Source organism: Dromiciops gliroides, chromosome 1 (genome assembly GCF_019393635.1).
Source record: "Dromiciops gliroides isolate mDroGli1 chromosome 1, mDroGli1.pri, whole genome shotgun sequence".
NCBI lineage: Eukaryota > Metazoa > Chordata > Mammalia > Microbiotheria > Microbiotheriidae > Dromiciops > Dromiciops gliroides.
The window spans coordinates 86653550-86678542 of record NC_057861.1 but is presented as its reverse complement, the minus strand read 5'-3'; the positions used below and the strand labels follow the sequence as shown (position 1 = coordinate 86678542).

At 35.6% G+C, this 24993-nt stretch overlaps 1 protein-coding gene across 1 annotated transcript in view; it reads right to left on the bottom strand.

Moving 5' to 3' along the window:
* Positions 1–24993, bottom strand: part of TRAPPC9 (trafficking protein particle complex subunit 9) — a 994996-nt gene that overhangs the window by 750728 nt on the left and 219275 nt on the right. The window contains 3 exon segments of the mRNA XM_043975265.1: positions 631–798; positions 11256–11327; positions 11330–11386. Of these exon segments, the coding sequence (XP_043831200.1) occupies positions 631–798; positions 11256–11327; positions 11330–11386 (297 nt within the window).

Genomic DNA, 24993 nt, shown 5'->3' with positions numbered 1-24993 from the left:
TCTCATAAGTCAGTGAGTTCTCTGTTGCTGAAAGTGCTTAAGCAGTGATTTGACCACCACTTTTCTGGCATGCCACAGAGGGGTTCAGGCACCGGAAGGAGTACCTCAGGTAGCTGCCAACTAAGTCTCTATTGCACTACAAACCCTCATTTGATGAGGCTGGTGGGAGAGAATGAGAACCACTAATCAATCGATAAACATGTATTGAGTGCCCACCATGTGCCAGGCACTATGCTGCCTTGTGCTAAAGTAGGCAGTGCTCACTAATCGCCTCTCAGGATCACTGTCTTCTCCAGAGAGAATACAAAACTGGGTGGATTTGGATTCCGACCTGACATGGCAATTTTAATGTGCTAAGTGTTCTATGTATCTTAAATGTTATGCTTATTTTGTGATAGTCAAAAAAGCTAAATGGCTAGTTTCAAAGGCAGCACTAAGACACATTCGCAGACATCAACTTAATACACATGATAGTCATAGAATATATTTTGCTTGTGAACAAGAAGCACGGGGAAATCATTTGTGCTCTTCTACTGAGAACTAAGGATGTGGAATATGGCCATTGAATCAATCTGACTTGTTAGTAGTCTCTAGTAATCAATGTAATCTGAGAATTGCAAGACAGCACACCTTTGGTGGTGAGAATTTTTGATGTGACTTCTAGTTTTTCCAAAGGTTCAGTTCCAATGTTTTCCAATTTGATGTCAAGTTGCTGGGTTTCTCCATTATAAAGCTGGACAGACACATTAGTGGAAATTTCATCTCCAGAGGCAGGCTGCTAAAGTTGTCGGGCTGGACCTAAAACAGAGCAATAAAACAAAAGACTGACTCAGCATTTTAAAAATGATTCATGTCCATAAAAAACATACATATACTACAGGCATTATAAAACATGAAGGGAAATTATGACCCATGAAAATAGACTTTGGGATCCAACTAATCAACAGAAGCATAAAAAATACAAAACTATCCTTAATCCATATATCCTTAAAATTCAGTTAACTCACCAAAATTAATTTACATTTTTAATCCTATTCTAATCAAATTCCCATGGGGATGAAAATATTGGAAAAACAATATGTTTAGAATATTAAAAGAAACCATTAGGGGCGGCTAGGTGGCGCAGTGGATAAAAGCACTGGCCCTGGATTCAGGAGTTCCTGAGTTCAAATCCGGCCTAAGACACTTGACACTTACTAGCTGTGTGACCTTGGGCAGGTCAATTAACCCCCACTGCCCGGCAAAAAAAAAAAAAAAAGAAAAAAAAGAAAAAAAAAGAAACCATTAAAAGAAATAGGGATAAAGAGGAAATAGCACCGCCAGACCCCATAACTATATTATAAAGTAGCATTCATTGAAACCATCTGTATTGGTCAAAATATGGAGAGGAAGATCAATAGAACAGACTAGACAAAGGAGAATGCACCCATATCCTCCAAAGTATTTATTGCAGGCACTTTTCTCTGTTATCTAAGAACTGGAAAAAAAAAGCAGTTTCCTATCAATTGGGCAACTGTTAAACAAACTGTGATACGTGAATGTAATAGAATGTTACTATGCTATGAAAAATGATGTGTGATGAATACAGGAAAACATGGAAAGTCTCATATGAATTGATGATGCATAGTGAAGTAAGCAGAACCAAGACTACAACAGAGCAAATGGAAAGAATGACACATCAAAAAATCAAAAGCCAATGTACAAAATTATAAAGATCAAGCTATACTCAAATAAAGAGAACCATCTCATCATGGAGTTAAAAGTCACAGCTGTTACGATTTCACATGCTTTTTTCAATGTATCATCAGTTATGTGTTGTTTTGTTTTTGTTTTTTATTTGCCCCCTAAAAATACTATTTGTTATATGGAATGGCTCTCTGGGAGGAGGGAAGGGAGGAATGCTTGGGATAAAGACAATATATAGAAAGAGAAGATATCAATAAAAAACTTATTTAAAAAAAGAAAGAAAGAAATTTAGTTAACTCAGACTTTCCAGTATCTGCTCTAGATTCAGGAGAGAGAAGAAATGAGTTCATGAGTTGGATATACAAAATTATTAGCTGTATGATCACAGATAAGGCACAGAAGCTCTCTGAGCCTCAAGATCTTCATCTGTAAAATGGGAACGCACGCAGGATTATTTAAGGAAAACAATGCTAATTTGTAAGATGTTATTGTGGTTATTGCTCTCACTATTATAACTGCTCTTCTTAGTATACATTCTAGACAAACTGTTACATCCTCATCCTGAACTCTTCAGTTCAATGCCTTTGCTCACCACCCTCCATACCTGAAATGGACTCCCCCTCAATTTTGAATCCTGAAATCTTTCCCTTTTCTTCCAGGCCTAGCTTAGCTGTCTTTTCCTCAAGTAAGACTACCTTAATTCCACAAACTAGATGTAATCTCTCCCTTTTGGTTTCTTTCACAGCACTTTCTTTAGACTCTTCCATGAAAATTACAGATTCTTGTCACCCCGATTATTAGACTGGAAGATGCTTCAAAGCAGGTATTATGTCCTATCCATCTTTGTATCACAACACCCTGGAATAAGACTTTCTTAGGAAGAGTTCTAAAATGTTAGTTGGCTGAAATAGTTGTCTACTTCAATTTTTCAATGAGTGAATGATTTCTTTGGGGGAGGCAACTCCCTCTACAAACACAGTTTCAACCAACCCATTTCTTCTAATCCTCTGCAATTCTTGCTTGTGTCTTTTCATAGGGTTTCTTTTTTTTCCTCTATAAAGATTCTGTTCGACATGCAAGAACCCTCTTTTGATGTTTTTAATATTTCACGGATACCAGTGAAACACTACTCATCTGTTTTCCCTCCCTCTAGCAACTTGTACAATACCTCAATAAAATAACAAACCCTATTACAAACTCTAAAGCACTTTAATAGGTGGGAAGAGGAGAAAAAAGACACATGTAAACTAAAACTCATATGGTAATTTATTATGGCAAGATCCATGAAACATTTAAATAGGCCACTATATTAATAGAGCAAAAATTAAATTAAAGACATGTATCACAAACTCTATATGCTACTGATGGAAAATGTTAGGAAAACCTACAGCCAATGCGTATGATAAACTGACAAAAGGATTAAAGGGAATTCACAATTTTTTACCATACAAGCTCCTGACAGTAGGTCAGTAATGTCACCTTTTATGTACAGAGGCTGGCACATTCATTATACATAATGGATTGCCAACCTAAACTTTAAAAATAAATCGTAAAAGGGGTGCCATTTTTTTTCAATAATATGCTTGAGACTCTCTGCATTGTTTTAAAAAAAAATAGGTCTAATTTTAAAGTAAATCTTTTAAGTATACTTAGCATTCCCTCTCATAGTTATACATTTGAGAAGACTAATTTGCTTCTATATGATTTATGAGTTGAATGTTCATGCAAAGAGGTCACTTACTTGATTCTAATGGGGATAGGGATAGGTAATAGATCAGTGATTTCATAAATATACAGAACTCCAATGAGAAATTCCCTCTGAAGACATAGGTTGGCAATTTCTCTGCACTTAAATACTTAAAGAACTGCCTACAACACTGACATGTCAAATGAACTTGCCAACAGTCATATGGCCAGAAAGGTGTAAGAGTTCATCTCGGATCCTAGGCCAGCTTTCTATTCACTACAATATATGGTCTATTATGAGTTTAAATACCAATGTACAAGATCCCCACAGTAACTTTCTCTATCTAGTTACTGATTATTAAGAAATTTTTATTTCCAGAAACTAGTTACTGACTTCTGATTTTATGTTAGGTGACAGGCTCTGTGTAATTCTGAAAGAATGTTTGAGCTGGTCCTGCTGATGCTTTCTTGGGGTCATATTATCTCTACCAATGCTTTCTAAGGGACCTGCATACCTTCAGTGCTGACTTTGGACTTTATATTAGGGTCAGGCCCGGAATACGTCTGAAGGAAGTATACACTGAACATATGTTCTCTTGTTTCCTGATTGCTGCCGTTTTTTTTTGGGGGGGGGGGCGGTGGTAGTGGGAGAGAGTGTTATATTATTCCAGGAACAGGTCAGGTTAAGGGAACTGAATGAAAGCTTAAAGTGTTTCCAAAGTAGTTTGCTCCAGGGTAAATGTGACGGCTACCCCCTGGTCTGAGCTCTACAAGTTCCTGACCTAGATTTGTGCTTGAGCAAGACATCTGTGGGCTTGGCCCTTCTTGAAGCTCTAGTAGACCGCTGCTAGACTCAGCCCATCATCAGCAAGATGACAAAACTGCAGGCATGCCTGTGGTCTAGTATTCTTGTCAAGATTATTCTGTTGCTGGCTTTAGACAGGGTTGGAGTCTGGAACTGAGAATCCCACTATGTTTCACTCTTTAAATGAGAGTCACAAAGCTGCTGCTTATTTCTGCACTTGATCCATGCTCGCTACACAGCCTAAGGCCCTCAACTGTTCCTTACACTGCAATGTTACCTTAGATACATGGCTCCTGCTCATTCCTCCTTGGATCCCAGGACTGGATAGTGGAGTGACAAAGCTGTCAGGTGCATCCTGTTCCTGCATTCTGTCCAAGTCAGGTTCCTTTGTGTTGGTCTGGAACCTCTTCATGCTCTGGTACATAGTGTGACAATTGGAGTGATGCCCCCTGCTGGAGAGTTACTGTAGGAAAGCTCTGCCATGAGGAGAAGGCACCTGAGGGCAAGCCATGTGGCTTGGAGGGTCAGTTCCTTGCTGTCAGGAAGTGACATTTGGATGTTTCTGGTTAGACAGGAGGCTTTTGTGAGGAGGAAGGAAGCGTTGGGTCCTTTTTGTTCTGACCTCGCCATGGCTGGTTAGATGATGGGGTCTCTTAGAAATTGTTAGATTTTTACCTCTCTCTGATCATTAGATCCTAATGCTCTTTAATGAATGCTTAAAAGTCTAAACTCTTGCTAAAACTTCTAATTTATTGGCAACCACTCATTGGATTTTTTAGACAGTATAGCTAGATAGCAACTTTACAATAGCATTGGCCCTCTTTCAGTGACTATTCTTGTCTAGACCCTATACACACAGACTACTCTGTCTCTGTGTGATGATTTGAACTGGAAAAATGATGTATTGTTACTTTTTTCTTAGACTTCCCTATCAGTCTCATTACAGTGCATTTTCCAGTTCTTTACGGAAGAGCTGTTAGGAAGAACTTGGCTTTATTTCTTTCTGCTACTCCAACACCTTGGTTCCTCCTCACTCTTCACTTTTTAATAGCCCTATAGCTCTCTCTTTGAATTCAAGATGCTCAAAGAGCTTGTTCTTTAAATCATTCCATATTTTGAACTCTAGAAGATCAGTTCAAATAATCATAATGAAATGTCCACTCTTTCCAAGGCTCTGTGCTAGAGACTAGGCCTATAAAGATAGATATTACAAATTTGGTCATTAAATGTAGGGACACATGAAAGCTATTCTTTCCTTAGCAGGAATAAAAAGGCATGATCCACTGCTTTTTTCATCTCATGAAGTGGAATTTTAAAAAATGTGAAACCCAAAGGCCTTCCACACTGGTCGCACTGTGGGCATCTGCTCCTGGGTATTTTCATTAGATGGGAGGATTTCCTCACAGGGTCTTGGATTATAGTTGTTAATGTGTCTCTCAGATATATGGACACAATGATTAGTCTGACTCACTGACTGTTATCTTGTTCCTGCATCTTTCCCTCTCCTCTTCTTTCCTGACCAGCACAGAATAATGGCCATTTGGAGCATTCTGTTCCCTCGTTGGATCCAGATAGTATAAGCTAGGAAGGGCAGTAACAGAGATTTTTGTGAAATGTGGAGATGTGACTTGAAAATGACCTGTATCGTGAACATTTTATGGAGAAACTGGGCTGTCAGGAGTTGGAGAGCACTGAGGTTATCTGATTTTTTTCCTTAGTGCCAAACTGAATTCATAGTTATTCTTGGCTTAACTAACTGAAATAAGTTAGATTCTCTGTGCTCAGCCAGAAGTTAGTATGTTGAGAAAAATTCTTCAATTCCCTACCAGAAATGTGTATAAAATGAAAATAATACTTCATAGGCATATAGCATGTTACAAAGTACCTTTCTCATAACATCCCTGTAAAGTACTGGTTGCCTTTATTGCCACTTTCAGGCCCATTTATCATATACTTCTCTCCCTCATTTATTCTATATTCCAACTGAACTGTCCTACTTATACTACATCCAACACATTATATATCCTACCTACAGGGCTTTTTGCAGGTTGTACCCCATGCCTGGTATGCCCTCTCTCTTCACCTTTGACCTGGAGAATTTCTACCTTCCTTCAGAGCACAGCTTGGAGGCCATCTCATACTGGAAGTCTTTTCTTATCCTTGCAATTCATAACATTCCACTTCATCCTCAATTACTTTGTTTCACTTTGTAAATACTTATTTGTGCACATTGTGTTTTCCCCTGGTGGAACATAAGCTCGTTAGGGAAAGTGATACTTCACTTTTATCTCTGTATTGCTAGCACCCAGTCTAAGCCTGGCATAGGTAGGTGTTCAACAAATGCCTGTTTAATTGAATTCAATCAGAGTAACTGACAAGGGACACCCAAGACTAAGAGTTGAAGTGGCCTCCGCAGGGTCACACAGCTACTAAGTTAAGAGAGTAAGGACTAAAATTCAGGGTTGGTTTCTGGCTTCTCACCTAGTGTTCTTTTCACCTTAGCATGCTGTCTTATTATAGGACCTGTTGTGCTAGGTGTTAGCTGCTAAGTTCCTGATGGTACAGGGAGAGTTACTAGAGGTGTTTTCCTTGGCATAACAATGAACATAAGAGCTCTATGATGAGTCACTCAATTTTGCAGCTTCAAGAAATTTTGTAACAGGTTCTCCAGTAAACCCCAACCTTTAGTATCAATGTGGAGTGTGTGGGTGAGGTAGATAACTGGTATTTCATATTCTTATTGTGTTTGTGTCTGGAGCTCACACTATCCCAGGATTGAAACAGCCTCTCCTTCATTTGTACATTTTTCACTGACAATCCACAGGAAATTAGGAAAGGGTATTGTAGGTAATGAGCTTGGGACAAGCTAGGGATTTTAAAGGCAAAGGGTAGAGGGAATTAATTCTAGGTCAGACCCAATTCACGCCAGTCCAGTGTTCATGCCCAGGACTGGAATGTAATCGGATACTCATCAAACATAAAATTCAATAAAAATGTCTTTACCTATAACAAGGGACTCAAAGTATATAATTACTAAAAAACAAAACTCTTTCACTGTCTTCCCATTATCAAGACAACAAGGCAGGGTCAAAAAGACATCCTGCAAGTCAATGGAAACTGCCAAAACTCATTGACACCACTCCTCATACATTGGGTTTTTTTCCTACCCTTAGGCCTCCATACCAACAAAATCCTAGAATGGCCTCCTTGCCTCCTTAAATGGAAGCCAGCCCAGCCCATGTAAAATAAATGTTATTTGTATGACAGAACTCAATCTAGGTATAAGGAATAGCCTGTACAAATTAAGATAGACATGGAATGTAAGGTATAATAAGTAGGCAGTCTTCGCTTAAACTAGAATTACGTGAAGAGGAGTAATTTGCAGTTAGCCTGCAAAGGCAGAATGGAAAACAGATATGAAGGGCTCAAAAAGAGTAGTTTCCATTTTTATCCTAAAATAGGAAAGTACCATGATCTTCTTGAGCAGGCGAATGACGTGTTCAAATACCTGATATAGGAATATCTATTTGGAACTTGTATGAAAGATGGATTGAGAGGTGCTGAAAACATAAATTGAGTTAGTGATCATAAAGGTGGAGAGAAGAAGATGAATGTAAGCAAAGCTACGGAGGTAGAATCACTAAGGCTTAGAAATTGATTGAATTCAATGGGAGGGGGATGAGAGAAGTCATTGAGTAACAGTGTATTGTTGAGAATGACTCCATGATTGCAAACCTGAGAGACTAAAAATATGATGAAACCAAGGAATTCGAAAGAGGGGTGGGTTGTGGAGAAAGATAACGAGTTTTGTTTTGAACATGTTAAAGCTCAGATACTTATAGGATATTCAGTCTAAAACCTCCAATAAGTAATTTATGATACAAGACTGGCAATCCAGAAAAAGACTAGATATATAGATCTGGGAGTTATCTGTATAGAGATCATAATTGAATCCATGGGAACATATTTTAAAGCATGTCTAGAAATAATCATGAGGATCCTATGACCTAAAAATCTATGAGGAATTTGACTCAAGAGGGATGAGAAGCTCTCAAGAATAAAATTCTAATACCACAAGCTCAAACATTTCCAAAGAGGAAAAGCAGAAGCTATATAAAGAGATCAGAGTGAATCTATAGTCATCATCAACCAAATAATACTTTAAAAGACATGTAGAAGAGCAAACAGAGATAACTGAAGGAGAATGCAAATGAGTGATGAAATCCTATCAAATAGTGTCAGGAAGACTAAAGCTCAAAATGAACTGAAGCTGACAATGAATGATAAACATATGAAAAATAGCAATTGAATTTTTACTGGATATTAGAAGAGGACTAGAAGATACAACTGCTGCTATGGGTGGATGCAATAATGATGAATGCAATTTGGAAAACAGGAAGAACTCAAACTATTCATTTTACTTCTATTTCCTATGTCAAGGAAAATTATCTTCTAGACTGGGATGGAAAGAACAAAAATTACTAAGGAACACTGGAAATGTGTAATAAATAAGGAAATGATAAAAGAGCACCTGTGTGTCCTTAAAGAGCTCAGGTCACTAGGCCAAGATGAAATACCTAAGGAGACGAAAGAATTGATTTATGTGATACTGATCTATCATCAATCTTTGAAAAATAACGGCAAACATTAGCAGTGCAACTGGACTAGTACCAGAGAAATGTGTTCATTTTCCAAAAAAAAAAGGAAGACATTAGTTTCTTCATTCAAACTATAGATCTGTGAGCTTGACTTCAACTCCTGGAATTCATTAAAATTCAACTATGCAGGTGCAATGTGGGAAAAGCAAGGGCACGAAAAGGACCTAGCGGTTGAGATTTTAATGGAGTGCAACATCAACAGGAGTCAGCAATAAGACATGACTTTTTTTTTAAGCTAACATAAACTTAAGATACATTAAAAAAAAAAGTGTCCAGAATAGAGGGAGTGATAATCCCAACTCAATTCTTCCCTAGTGAGACCATATCTTAGAAATCTGTGTTCAGTTTGGGGTGCCGTTTTTAAGGAAGACACGACAAACCATGGCAACCTAAGAGAACGATATCAGTATGTTGAGGGACTAGAAAAGCATTTCATAAAAGAATTAGTTGAAGGAACTGAGAAGGTTTCATATGGAGAAGAAAAGCCCTAAAGGAGACATGAGTGTTGTCTTCAAATTCAAGACAACCATAGGAAAGAGGAACTCACAGACCTAAAGAGTATAACTAGAAGCAATGGATGGAAGCTGGAGAAAGGTAAATTTCAGCTTGATTCAGGGAAAAGCTTCCTAATAATCTAAAAATAAAATGGCTCCCTTCAGGACAAAAAATTACTCCTCACAAGAGGTCTGAGAATATTCTAGGTTATCATTTGTCAGTGATGCTATAGAAGAAAGTCTTATTCAGCTGTCATTTTGATTAGACAACCTCTGATGTCCCTTCCAACTCTGACAGTCTGTGAGTCTGTTTTAAAATTAGAGAAAGAGAAAGGTGAAAAGAGGAGGGGAGGAGGGGTTATGAAAGGAAGAAATAGTAACTGAAAAGACTATAGAAAATAAGTATTTATTGAGTACCCACCATGTGCCAAGAACTTTACTGAGCACTGTAGATAGAAAGGGGGGGAAAAATTGGCATGGGTAGGGGAGGGAGGGAGGGAGGGAGGGAGGGAGGCAGGAAGTATTTCTTAAGTGCCTATTATGTGCTAAGCACTTTACAAATATTATCCATTTTATACTCACAAAGATCCTGAGAGGCAGATGCTATTATTACCCACCTTTTACAGATAAGAAAACTAAGGCAGACAGAGGTTAAATGACTTGCCCAGAGCCACATATCTATTAAGGCCAGATCTGAGCATAGATCTTCCTGACTACAAGATCAGTGTTCTATCCACTGTATTACTTAGCTGATCCTAAGAGCTCATAGTCTAATGAGGGAGAAAACATGCAAACAACTATACACAAACAAAATATATACATTTTGTGGAATTAGGGGTCATCTCTGAGGAAAGGCACTAAGATTAAGAAAGACTAGGAAAGGCTTCTTGCAAAAGGTAAGACTTTTGCTGAAATCTTAAGACAGCCAAGAGGGAAGATGAGGAAGAAGAGAAAGCTCCAGATAGGAGAGACAGCTAGTGTAGAACCATATGGGGGAGAACCAGATCTACCCTATACTAAACTGGTGAATGTCATCAAATTATTTCAACTATTTGGCCTTGATTTGCTTGCCTATAAGATGAAGGGTTACACTAAAAATTCTCTGAAGTTTCTTCTTGCTAGGGTATTCTATGATTTTTCCTCTCCTGTAGGCTCACCGATATAAGGCAATAATACTGCTGCTACCTTTGTCATAACTGGTGGTATTCACTTCCACTTATTTTGGTCCAATTTACTAGAAATTAATGTAAAATAGCCTAGGGACACAGGACACAAATATGCGAACTACACTCCTTTATCTCTTTTGATGATTTTCTTTTAAATAAACCTGTGATTTCATAGGTTTCAGGAAATTACAGTAAGGAATCTCCAATGTCCATTAGCAACATGGGCAATTTATAACCAGTAAGAGGCTGAGGGACTTGCCTAAAGTCATACAGCAAAGAGGTATCAGATGAAGAACCTGAACCCAGACCTTGCTGACTGCAGAACTAGTCCCCTATTCACTATGCCACCCTGTCTCATCTGATGATTTACAAGTTTAAATAAAAAATGAGACATGAAATTTTTCTTTATGTATTTCATAAGTAAGAATTTCAAATTCTGCTTGACCTTTTTTAAGTCAGGCCTCATTCTGACAAAGATAACAATGCTAGAAGCACAGTTCACACTTTCTTATGATCTTTATTGACACATATCCATCCAATACCATTTCTAATAGCATTAAACAGAAAGCCTTGTCCTCCTTACAATCCTAAAATAATCCTCCACTCTCTCTTTGATCAAGAGAATTATAGACTTAATTTAATGAATAAGATTATACTTACCCTCTGTGTCATGAGCAAACAAAACATTTAAAGACTGAAGCTTTTTTAAAGCAAGAATTCATTTTTTTAAATGTAAATCTAAGTTCTCTTTTCTGCTTACCTGGTAATGAAGTGCTTATCTGTAATCTCGGCAAAGCAGGAATAACTTCTACTGTAGAGCCATTGGTCTTTATCCTGGTAGGCTATCCAGCAAACAGTCACTAAACACCCCAAAAACAGTAGTATGATAACCTGAAAAAAGAGGTTTTTTACATATCAGTGCATCTTGAAAGGTTTTATTCCTAGTCCCTCTGATTAAGAAGAATAACCATTGCATGACTGCTTCAGTACTCCATATTACTATTTGCTCATTTAAAAATAAGAATGAAGCATTACTTCTTTCCAAGGCAGAGGAAGATTTAACAAATACTGTACAAATGCTTGGGAATGCTTTTAGATACAGGAAAGTCCAATGACCAAGTATTATTCTTATAACATTTGCAAGTTGAAAGAAAGAGTATACTTGGAAACTATAAGGATAAATGATTTCATCAATCCAGCTGTGCCTTGATAATGAGTTTATAAATGGTTCTGAGAGAAAAAAATTAAGGACATTATAGCTAATATTTTGTAGATAAACTTTTACATAACAAGATCTTAGCTAGCAGACATCAAGTCAAAACTGAGCCAATATCTTAAAACTTTCCTGTTTGATAAAACCTTTGAGAGATAATGCTCCATGGACATAGTCTTTCAGATCCTAAGGTCATACCCCCAATATAAAAAAGTATCCAAAAAAAACTTTAATGGAAGAAGAATATGTGCAAATACTGTCATTCAAAACTTAATAAATTTCAAAGTAACTTTAAAATGAAATTGTTAGCAAACATGCAAAGTTAGAGAATAACAGAAAGGCAGAGAGAGAAGAAACTTTAGAAGCTACCTAATTCAAAATGTATCTGACTAAAAACCCAAAGTTACTTAATCAAACATTAAAACAGGGTATAAAAGTAGAGATAATTATTACAAACAATGTATATCTGTAGTCAAATATCAACCTTTGGATAAATGATGATGACTACTTTTTATCATTTTTTAATTCAACCATTACCTTAAAATAAAAAGGCTACTGTAAAATTATAAATTGGGCCTTTTTATAGATGCATTAACTTTTATCTTTTGCCTCTTTAAGAAAGACCTCAACCTCAAGTACCTCCAATTTGCTGCACTTTCATTGTCTTGTCATTTTTTTTTAATCGACTGACAAACATTCCTTTCAATCAATCATTTTTCTTGAATTTTCATTGTTACCCATTCTGGCAAATTACTGTTATAACCTTATGATCTTTGGCAAGTCCACAAGGAGCCTCAGTTCACTTGTTTGTAAAATGAGGGAGCAGGACTAGCTGGTGTCCTAAATGTCTTCTAGTTCTATTCTATGTTCTGTATTGAAAAGTTCCTTCCCACTATAATATGCTGTATTTAAAGGTCCCTTTCAACTATAATATATGGTATCTGAAGGTCCCTTTATGCTGCGATATTCTACAGTCTAAATTCACAAAATCCTCAGACATTAGAAATGGAACTAACGAGAAGTATCATCTAATCCAAGCCCTTAATTGTATAAAGAAAATGAAACCAAAGGAAGCTATATGATTTGCTTGTCACATACATAGCGAAAGGGCCTAGATTTGAGGCCATAACTGTTCGTTCTCAAGATAGTGTTCTTTTTTATTATACCATGTTGTTTCTAGCTCTTCTGTTATATATTCCAAAGTAATGTATATTCTTTCCAGCTCTAAAATTGTATGACTGATACAGTTTTTTAAACACATCATTTTCCTTGCCCTTTGTCAAAAAAGATTAACTAAAAAACTAAAAATGATTCAATATATTAAATCCCCCTTATTCTGGCCACTGATGAGGTGTTGCAGTAGATAGATCACTGGGCCTAGAGTCAAGAAGATTCAAGTTCAAATTCAGTCTTCAGACATTTACTACGTGTGTGATCCTAGGTGAGTCACTTAACCTATGTCTCAATTTCCTCAATTTTAAAATAGGGATAATAATAGCACCTACCTCAGATTGACTGAGAGGATCAAATGAGATATTTATAAAGCACTTAGTACATTACCTGGCACATAGAAAGCACCAAATAAATGTTCGTTATCATTTTTTTTAATCAACCTTGCCTGAAAAGACCATAAGAGAATAGTGTTTTCATTGTTGTATACATGTCAATCAACAAGTATTTACTAGTCATCACATGTCAGGCACTGTACTAAGCACTTGGGATAGAAAGAAAAGCAAAAATATGGCCCTTGATCTCAAGGATCTCTCATCATAATGGAGGAGACAACATGCAAATAACTACGTATTCACAAGATATATAGAAGGTAAATGGAAGGCAATGTCAGAAAAAAGGTATTGGGGAAGGGAGGAAGACAATAACTGAGGAGAGAGTGGGGTGGGATTTGAGCTGAGTCTTGAAGGAAGCTAGGAGTCTGGGGAAAGGAACAGTTTTCCAAGTATAGGGGACAGCCAAAGTAAATATATGGATGAAGGGGATGGACTGTTGTGTACATGGATATAAGAGAAGTGATTATTAATTACTAATGACTGGGGGAGATTATTAATTACTAATTACTAATGATTGGGGGAGATTAAGGGTTCCCCCTTTTCTCTATCCTCATTTCAAGATCTCAGTCTCTGAAGGCTGAGGTAACCTTCTCTTCTATCTGACCCCATCTAAGGTGAATTCCATTAATTAAGCTTTGGGGGAGACACACCTTTTAAATTGATGGAGGCCAGAGGAGGTATAGAGATAGTCTCTTTGATCAAAGGTGACTGTGATGTCATTCTCAGCCCCTCACTGGAGTAAGCCCACTTCTCTTTGTAAAGTTCACCTCTCATTGTTAGCCAATCAGAGTTGATTTTTGTCCTTAACACTCCTCTGCCAAAAGGACATAAAAACTGGTGAGTCTACCACCATAATTGTCTTTGGTCTAAAGAGAGAGACAAACGACCATCCTTTATTAAAATGCTGGCATATTAACAAAATGATTAAATTACCCAGAAATTATGTCCCTCAACCCTTTTTAAAGGCTACAGATGGGGAAAAAAATAATAAGCCTGGTAAAGGAGGAAGAAGCCATGTTGTCAAGGGCTTTAAAAACCAAAGAGAAGATTTTATATTTGAAGCTGTTAGTTTATTGGGGATGGGGAGAACAACACTGTTAGACATTTAGTACCTAAGTGAAAGATGGACTAGAGTAGGGAGAAGCTACTAACAGTGAGATCAATTAAAAGTCTACAGCAACAGTCCAAAAAAGAGATAATGAGGACCTGTAGTGGGGTGATAGCTATGTGAATGGAGAGAATGAGATGTATAAGAGAGATATGAAAGGAGAAAGAATTATCAACTGATTAAATATTTGAGATGACTACAAGAGAAAAGTTAGAATAATAGTGAGGTTACTGTAAGCTTAGGTGAATGTGAGAATGCTGGTACCCTCAACAGTAATAGGGAAGGTGAAAAGGAGGGAAAATTAGGGAGAAATGTGAGCTCTGTTTAGATACAGAATTGGAAATACCTATAAGATGTTCAGTTTGCGATGGCCAAAAGAAAATGGGGAAATGCTACACTAGTCTCAGAATAGAGACATCATCTAGATATAGAGTCCCAGTTGAACCATCTGCCCAGAATGATAGTTGAATCTATGGGAGCTGATGAAATCCAAAATGAGATCACATTGAGTGAGGAGAGTACAACACAGAATCTTATGGAGTACATGGACTAGTGGGTATGACCTGCATAAAGATCTAACAAAGGAAATTGAGAAGAAACATTCAGACAGGCAGTAGGAGAACCTAGATGATATTTTCATGAAAACCAAGAAAAGAAAGAACATTTAGAAGACACTGATCAACAGTACCAAGTCTGCAAGGAGATCAAGAAGGATGAGGATAGAGAAGGCTACTAAGAAATCACTGGTAACTCTGTAGAGAGTAGTTTCACCTCAAGGAATGCCATCTAAGGTTTAGCAAATTATATGATAGGAAATAAAGGACAACCAGTAAATAGCTTCTGTCAATGAGTTTATCCAAGAAGAGAAGGTGAAATAATTGAATAATAGCTACCAAAGATAGTAGAATCAGGCTGGGGCTTTTTAAGGATGGAGGAGACATAGATGTGTTTGTAGGCAGCAGAGAAGGGTCAGATATATAGAAGATTGAAGATTTAATTAAAATAAAAAGAAAGAAATTTATCAAGCACCTACCATGTGCCAGACACTGTGCTAAGCACTGAATATTTAAAAAAAAAAAAAAAAGAGGTGACACAGTCCTTGTCTTCAAGTAGCTTAAAATCTAATGAAAGAGATTAAGAGTGAGGATAACAGTAGAAACGATATGATAGAGAATATGAAAGCTTAAAGGATCGAAGTTTCATATGGATGGGTTTGCCTTAGCAAGGAGAAGAACCATTTCTACATGAGACAGGAATGGGGATACAGCAATGGAAGAATCTGAGTAAGAAGTGGGGGGGGGGTGCAGCTAGATGGCGCAGTGGATAAAGCACCGGCCCTGGAGTCAGGAGTACCTGAGTTCAAATTCGGCCTCAGACACTTAACACTTACTAGCTGTGTGACCCTGGGCAAGTCACTTAACCCCAATTGCCTCACCAAAAAAAAAAAAAAAAAAAAAAAAGTAAGGGGTGCATCTAGGTGGCACAGTGGATAAAGTACCAGCCCTGGAGTGAGGAGAACCTGAGTTCAAATCCGGCCTCAGACATTTGACATTTACTAGCTGTGTGATCCCGGGCAAGTCACTTAACCCTCACTACCCCACCAAAAAAAAAAAGTGAGAAGAGGAAGAATAGTGGAAAGGGAGCTCTGTCCAAATGGTCTCAGTTTTTAAAGACTGATATCAATCTATGTCATAGAATTAGTTATTAAATATATTATTAGAGTTCACCTTGCCTTTTAACAACATGTATAATTTAACCGAATTTAATTTCTTTTAAAGTTATCAATGCCCATCAAAAAAAGTATATTTCATTTTTTTCGCACTAACACATGTAAAAAGAATCAAAAGTGAAGGGAAAAAAAGCATTTAGTAAAGGCCAACTATGTGCCAAGCGTGTTACTAAGAACTACAAATACAAATCAAACACATCTCCTGCATTGTGAGTTCCCTGAGAGCAGGGATTGCTTTTGGGGGGTTGTTTTGTTTTGTTTTGTTTTGGCCTTTCTTTGTCTCCACTAACACTTAACACAAAGCCTAGCACATGATAAGTACTTGTTCACTTACCTTGACAGTTTTTAAAATTTTCAATTAATAAATGATTGTATTTTCTTCTCTAATTCTCCCTCCACCTACATCTGTCATTTTTGTCTTTTGTCATCTTTGGCAAACTGGTAGATAGTGAGATGGAATGCCAAAGCTGCTTAAATGTGCATTTCTCTATACTTTCCTTCCTACTCTGCAGAAGAAGGTATGGAATATCACATATGCTGTAAGCCTCAGTTAATATTTTGGTTAGCTTTGTTAAATTGACTTGTTTTCTTTTTCTTTCAAAAAAATGTTATAAGTAGTGAATAGAAGAGGGCAAGGTGATTTATTTTTAAATTATGATTTAAAAAAGAAGATATCAAAATTATTTAAATGATTTTAAAAATTAATAAAATTGCATTCCTCTAATTATTATAGTATTTTCATATGGTTGTTGATAGTTTGGATTTCGTTCTTTGACAATAGCCTAAGGAATGGTTCTTATTTTATAAAATTGAATATATAATTTATGTATTTTAGGTTTATTACCTTTATCATACAATCTTACTACAAAAATATTTTTCCTGATTACCTGTTTCCCTTCTAAGTTGAACTGCATTGGTTATATTTAGGCAAAAATTTCTTAATTTATTCAATCAAAATTGTCCATTTTATCTTTGTATTGTTAAATTAACCAATGTTTTATGTATTTATTGGATTTTTCATAAAACCAGCTCTTTGTTTTATTTATTACTTTGGGAGGTTGCTTTTGTTTATTTTTACTTCAATTCAGTCATCTCTCCTTTAATATTCAGAATTTCTATTTTGGTATTTAATTGGGAATTTTTAATTTGTTCTTTTCTGAGTTTTTTTTAGTTGCATGTCTAATCTCTTTGCCTCATTCATTATTATAAATATTTAAAGATAAAAATTTTCCTCTAAGTGCACCGTTGACTGCACTGGTTGGTATGTTGTTTCATTGTTGTCATTATCTTTAATGAATTATTATTATTCTATGATTTGTTCTTTGACCCACTCATTTTTTAGGATTAAACTACTTAATTTCAAATTAATTTTCAATCTATGCTTCTAAGGCCCTTATTTAATGTAATTTATTGCCATTGTGGTCTGGAAGGATATATTTACTATTTCTGATTTTCTTCATTTGTTTGTAAGGTTTTTATGCCCTAATACAAAGTCAATTTTTGTGAAGGTGCCATATACAACTGAGAAAAATATATTATACTCTTTTCTATTCTCATTCAATTTTCTACAGAGGTCTGTCATATCTAATTTTTCTAAAATTCTATTTGTCTCTTTAGCTTCTTTCTTATTTTATGGTCAGATTTATCTAGCTCTGAGAGGGGTTAAAATAAGGTCTTCCACAAGCACAGTGTTACTATTTCCTCCTGTAACTCGTTTAACTTTTCCTTTAAGAATGTGGATGCTATGCTATTTGGTATGTATGTGTGTGTATATATATTATATATATATATATATATATATAATATGTTTAATACTGCTAATACTTCATTATCTATCTTTTAGCACAATGTAGTTTCCTTGATTATCTTTTTTTTTATTTAGGTCTGGTTTTGCTTTTACTTTATCTGAGATCATGATTGCTACCCCTGCCTCATTTATTTCAACTTAAGTCCAATAGTTTCTGATCCAAATCCTTAACTTTGTCTTTCTGGTTCAAGTGCACTTCTTTTTTTTTTCAATCACAAAAGTACTTTATTATTTTATAGTTACATGTAGAGATAGCTTTCAACATTTGTTTTTATATGATTTCTAGTTCCAAATTTTTCTCCCTCCCTTCCTTCCCTCTCCCCTCCCCAAGACAGCAAGCAGTCTGATATAGGTTATATATGTACAATCACATTAAACACATTTCTTCATTAGTCATGTTGTGAAAGAAGAATCAGAACAAAAGGGATAAACCTCAAAAAACAAAAGTAGAAACAGTATGGTTCAATCTGCATCCAGATTCCACAGCTCTTTTTCTGGATGTGGAGAACATTTTCCATCATGATCTTGGATCATTGCATTGCTGAGAAGAGTTAAGTCTATCACAGCTGATCATCACATAATGTTCCTGATACTATATACAATGTTCTCCTGGTTCTGCTCATTTCACTCAGCATCAGTTCATGTAAGTCTTTCCAGGTTTTTCTGAAACCTGTCTGCTTATTATTTCTTACAGCAAAATAATATTCCATTACATTCATATACCACAACTTGTTCAGCCATTCCCCAATTGATAGGCATCCCATTGATTTCCAATTCTTTGCCATCATAAAGAGAGCTGTTAGAAATATTTCCCTTAGTCATTCCAATTGATGGGCATCCCCTCAATTTCCAATTCTTTGCCACCACAACAAAAACTATAAATATTTTTGTACATGCGGGTCCTTTTCCCTTTTTTATGATCTCTTTGTGATAAGACCTAATAGTGGTATTGCTGGGTCAAAGGGTATGCACAATTTTATAGCCCTTTGGGCACAGTTACAAATTGCTCCCCAGAATGGTTGGATAAATTCACAGGTCCACCAACAATGTATTAGTGTTCCATTTTTTCCACAGCTTCTCCAACATTTATTATTTTTCCTTTTTTGTCATATTAGCCAATCTGATAGGTATGAGATGTACCTCAAAATTGTTTTAATATGCATTTCTCTAATCAATAGTGATTTAGGGCATTTTTTCATATGACAATAGATAGCTTTGAATTCTTCATCTGAAAACTGTCTGTTTATAACCTTTCTCAATTAGGAAATGACTTGCGTTCTTTGGAATATAAAGCATTTAAACTTATTCATTCAATGATTTCTCACTTTTTTAACTTTTTAATGCCTTTCAAATCTGTGTTTGAATGTCAAATTTTCTATTCATCTCTGGTCTTTTCATTAGGAATGACTAGAAGTCCTTTATTTAAATTCCAGGGTTTTTTTCCTCTGTAGGACTTATACTGAGTTTTGCTAGTTAGATTTTTTTTTTTTATTGTAATTCTAGCTCCTCTGCCTTTTGGAATATCATATTCCAATCCCTCTAGTCCTTTATCATGTTAGGTGCTATGGTATTTGAAATTTTTCTTTCTGGCTACTTCCATTATTTTCTCCTCCTCCTAGAAGCTCTGGAATTTGGCTATAATATCCCTAGTAATTTCAATTTGGGGATCTCTTTCAGGAGGTAATCAATGGATTTCTTCAATATTTATTTTCCCCTCTGATTCTAAGATATCTGTATGGTTTCCCTATAGAAATTCTTGAAATTTGATGTCTATAGTCTTTATTTTTGATAATGACTTTCAGATAATCCAATAATGCTTAAATAATCTCTTCTCAATTTATTTTACAGGTCTGTTGTTTTTTGGGTGAGATATTTCACATATCCTTTTATTTTCCTCATTCTTTTGACTTTATTTTATTGGTTCTTGATGTCTCATGGAATCATTAGCTTCCATATGACCAATTCTATTTTTAAGGAATCATTTACTTCAGTGATGATTTTTACTTCTTATAAAATTTGGCCAATTTTGCTTTTTGAGGAATTATTTTTTTCAACAGTTTTGTGCCTCTTTTCCCAAGCTATTAATTTTCTTTTCAGAATTTTCTTGCATTATTCTCGGTTCTTTTCCCAATTTTTCCTCTACTACTTTTTTTTTATGTTTAGAATCTTTTGGTTTTGCTCCTTTTTAATATCTTCTAGGAATTCTTGTTGAGTTTGTGTCCAAACTGCATTTTCCTTTAAGACATTACTTAGAGTTGTTTTCACATTGCTTTCTTTTACTGAATTTGTCTCTTGATCTTCCCAGTCAGTATAATAGCATTTTATGGAGAGCTTCTTTTTGTTTGCTCATTTTTCCAGCCTATTTTTTGACTTTCAACTTTATGTGAGAATTGGGCTCTGCTCACCTGTGGCAGAGGGGAGTCATCACTGTCCCAATCTTCAGGCTTTTTCTGACCTGTTTTTACAACTAATTTTGAGAGCTTTTTCAGTACTTTCAATGTGATACGATCCAAGGAGATGTATAGTCATTGCTCTCCTGGCCTGTGCTCTGGTGTCTACCCAATACTCTCTCCCTTATGACCAACAGCAAGCACTCCTCTCCAATGGAACTAGAGTCCCTCCTTCCTTGCAACTATGAGCACTCCTCTCCACTGTGGAATTGTGACTGGCAATTGGGTGATGGGCAATGGAATTGCCAAATGGCACTCTGTTCTATGCCAAGTGCCTGCACAGCAGTCCTCTGTAAACTCTTTCTGACCAAGTGTTCAATCTCCTTAACATCTCTGGGTGGCAAGAGCTCCCAGTACTACTAGTGCAGCTGCTGCTTGCTGGTGTAGCCATCACTGCCAACCAGCCCTGCTCCAGTATCCCATACCTCCACCACTGATCTCCTAAGTTGTCCTGGGATGGAAAAATTTCAGACCCTAACCTTTTGTTGGTCATGACACTTTAGAATGTGATTTGCTGCATTATTTTAAAGCTGCTTAGAAAGAAATGTTGGGAGAGTTCAGCTTGAATGCTCCCTTCACTCCACCATCTTGGATTCCTAATCTATCCACAGATCTGAAAGGCAATTTTTTCCTTGCTCCTCTAATTTGTTTATGATGTCACCTTTTATGTCTAAGTCATATATTCATTTGGAGTTTATAAGATCTTGGTCCATGCCTAATTTCATCAAGATTGTTTTCCAATTTTCCCATCAGTTTTTCTCTTATCTTGAGTTCATGTCCCAGTAACTTAGGTCTTTGTATTTATCAAACACTATACTACTCTGTTAACTTGTTTCTATGTACTGTGTAGCTAATCTGTTCCACTAATTGACCTCTTTTTTAAATAAGCACCAAACTGTTTGTATGATTGTCACTTTATAGTATAGTCTGAGATCTAGTACTACTAGGCCTCATTCATTTTCACTTTTTTCCCCATTATGTCCCTTAAGATTTTGCACCTTTTGTTCTTCTGTATGAATATCATTATTTCTCTAGCTCTATAAATAATTCTTAGGTAATTTGATCATTTTAAGCAGTAATGTCACTTTTAATATCTTTGCACAACCTGCCCAAAAGTAATTAATATTCTTCAAATTCTTCAAACACTTCTGCAAAGTGTTTTATAGTAGCCTCCTTATATTTTGCAAGTGATTCCTGGTAGATAGACAATCAGATATTTTATAGATTCTGCAGGTTTTATGAATGGAATTTCTCTTTCCATTTCTTCCTACTGGTTTTTGATGTTAATTTGCAGAACTGCTGATGACTTACATGGATTTATTTTATACCCTACAACTTGGTTAAATCTATTGCTTAAATTTATTTTGATTAGTATTTTGGGATTTTCTAAGTGAATTATGTCATTCTGATTGTTTTGTATCCTCTTTGCCTATGCTTACTTCCTTGATTTTCATTTTAGTCTCATTGCTATAGCTATCATTTCAAGCATAATTTAAAATAGTAGTGGTGACAATTCTTGGTAATTCTTTTTTTTTTTTTTTTTTGCAGGGCAATGGGGGTTAAGTGACTTGCCCAGAATCACACAGCTAGTAAGTGTCAAGTGTCTGAGGCCGGGTTTAAACTCAGGTCCTCCTGAATCCAGGGCCAGTGCTTTATCCACTGCGCCACCTAGCTGCCCCGTAATTCTTAATCTTATGGGAAAGGCCATTAATTTTTCTCCCTTACATCTAATGAATTCTCTTGATTTTATACAGTTACTATTTACAATGTTAAGAAAAGATCCATTTATTCCTATGATTTCTAATGCTTTTAACAAAAATGTGTACAGGATTTTTTTTGAAAAGCCTTTTCAATGTCCACTGATATTACCATGTCATTTTTAATATGCTATTAATAGGGTTTATTATTTTATAGCCTTCCTTATATTGACCTAACCAGGTACTCTTATATTACATATACAATTATATGTACAAGACCCTTGAATGATAAAAGTGTAGTCGACCAAGACAAATTCCCACATTGGCTGGATCCAAAGATGTGTTTCTCATTCTGAATATTAGTCCATCATCTTGTCATGAGGTAGGCAGTGTTCTTCTTTACTAGTCCTCTGAAATCATGGTTGACCATTTCAGTGATCAGAATGATTACTTCCAAGTTTTTAATTTATTGAAGATTTTATGAACATCAATTTAATACTGATTATTAGAGTATAAATTATTCTCCTGGTTCTACTCCACTCTGCATTTTTTAAAAATAAGTCTTCCTAGGTATCTCTTCATTTCTTAAAGCACAATAGTATTCCTTTACAATCTTAGACCATAATTTCTTCTACCATTTTCCAATTAATGGGTATTCTCTCCTTTAGTTACTAATTCTTTTTCATAACAAAAAAGTTACAAAAATATTTTTGTATATATAGAGGCTTCTTTTCTGTCTTTGGGGATAAGCCTAGAAGATGTATCACTAGGTCAAAGAGGGAATGGTTGAGTAATTTAGCGGGGCATAATTCTAAATGGCTTTTCAGAACACTTCACTGGTCCATCAACAATGCATCAATGTGTCTGTTTTTTCATAGTCTCTTCAACATTTGTCATTTTCTATTATTATCTTTACCAAGGTGATGGGTGTGAGGCAGAACCTCAAAATTCCTTTAATTTACACTTCTCTAAATATTAGAGATTTGGAGTATTTTTTCATATAGCTATAGATGGCTTCAGTTTCTTCCCTTGAAAACTGAGAGTTCATATACTTGGACCATTTATCAATGGGGAAATGGATCTTATTCTTATAAATTTGAATCAATTCCTTATATATCTTGGAAATACTTCCTCTTCCCCTTTCTCTGAAATGTTGGCTTACACTCCATTTGCTTTTCAGCTTCCTTTTCTGTGTTGTATTTCCTATTAGATTATAAGCTTCCTGAGGGCAGGGACTATCTTGCTTTGTACTTATATCTGTATTTCTGGTGTTCAGCACAATGCCTAGAACCTAGAAAGTGCTTAATAAATGCTTGTTGTCTTGGCTTTAAATTAAGGCTTTTATCAGAAAAACTTGCTGATAAATTTTTTTCACCAAATTACCTGTTTAGATAGGAAATAGGAATCTCAGCTATATTGGTTTTGTTTATGCAGAAACTTTAAAATTTTATGGCATCAAAATTGTCTCTTTAGCTAGGAAATAGGAATCTCAGCTATATTGGTTTTGTTTATGCAGAAACTTTAAAATTTTATGTCATCAAAATTATCTCATCTTCTGTGATCATCTCCATCCCTTGTTTAGTTATGATCTTGCCCCTCTCCTGAAATCTGGAAGGTAATTTTTTCCCTTATTCTTCTAAACTAAGGGGACCAAAATGCTGCCCATCACCCATTTTTATATACCTGGTACCTAAGAATAATTTTTATATTTTTAAATAAGTTTTTATCTATGTTTTTGTACAAAAAAACTTTGCATTTTAAAATATAAAAACCATTCTTTGCTTAGTAGTTAAAGGGGGGAAAAAAGGCAGTTGTCAGGATTTGGCCTATGGGCCATCCTTTGCTGATCTTTGTTCCAAACTGTTTGTGATATGACCTTCTAGAGCTACCCTACACATCCATTTGCAGCTTATCTTGGTATATTGTGTTAGGTATTGGTTTTAACCTAATTTCTGCCATAATGAAATATCGTTTTTATACTAATTTTTATCAAATATATTTACACAGGTAGCTGAGTATTGGGGGTTTGTTGAATTTCTGTATATTGTACATCTATCTAATATCCACTGATCTACCTCTCTATTTCTTTCTTTCTTTTTTTTCTTCTTCTTCTTCTTCTTTTTTTTGGTGAGGCTACTGGGGTTAAGTGACTTGCCCAGGGTCACACAGCCAGTAAGCATCAAGGGTCTGAGGTCACATTTGAACTCAGATCATCCTGAATCCAGTGCCAGTGCTCTATCCACTGTGTCACCTAACTGCCCTTACCTCTCTACTTCTTAATGAGTACCATTCATTTAATCGATTACTTCCTTCCAACTAATTTGAAAACTAATACTACTATTCTCCCTTTCCCCCATGTTTTTGTTAATTCCCCTGACAATATTGATCTTTGCTTCCTCCAGATGCACTCTGTTATTCCTTTTTCTAGTTCTATGAAATGATACTTTGGCAGCATTAATTGGTATGGCACTGAATAAGTAAATTATAGTAGTCATTTTATTATATTGATTTGGCTTACCTGTAAATAATTAATGTTTTTCTAATTATTTTGTTCTGTCTTTATTTCCATAAACAGTATTTTGTAATTGTATTCATATAAGTTTTTTGAGTTATCGATGTCAGTAGATTCTCAAGTATTTTCTAGTCCTGTTGTTATTTTAAATGTAATTTCCCTTTCTAGCTCTTCCTGCTGGGTTTTATTGACATTGTACAAAAATTCTGTTTATTTGTGTAGATTTATTTTATATCCTGCAACTTTGCTGAAGTTATTAATTGTTTCAATTAATTTTTAGTTGATTATTATCTGAAATAAGTGGTAATTTTGTTTTTTCTTTTCCCATGTTTATTCTCTCAATTTCTTTTTCTTGTTCTATTACTATAGCCAACATTTCTAACACTATGTCAAATACAAGTTATTAAAAAAGTCATC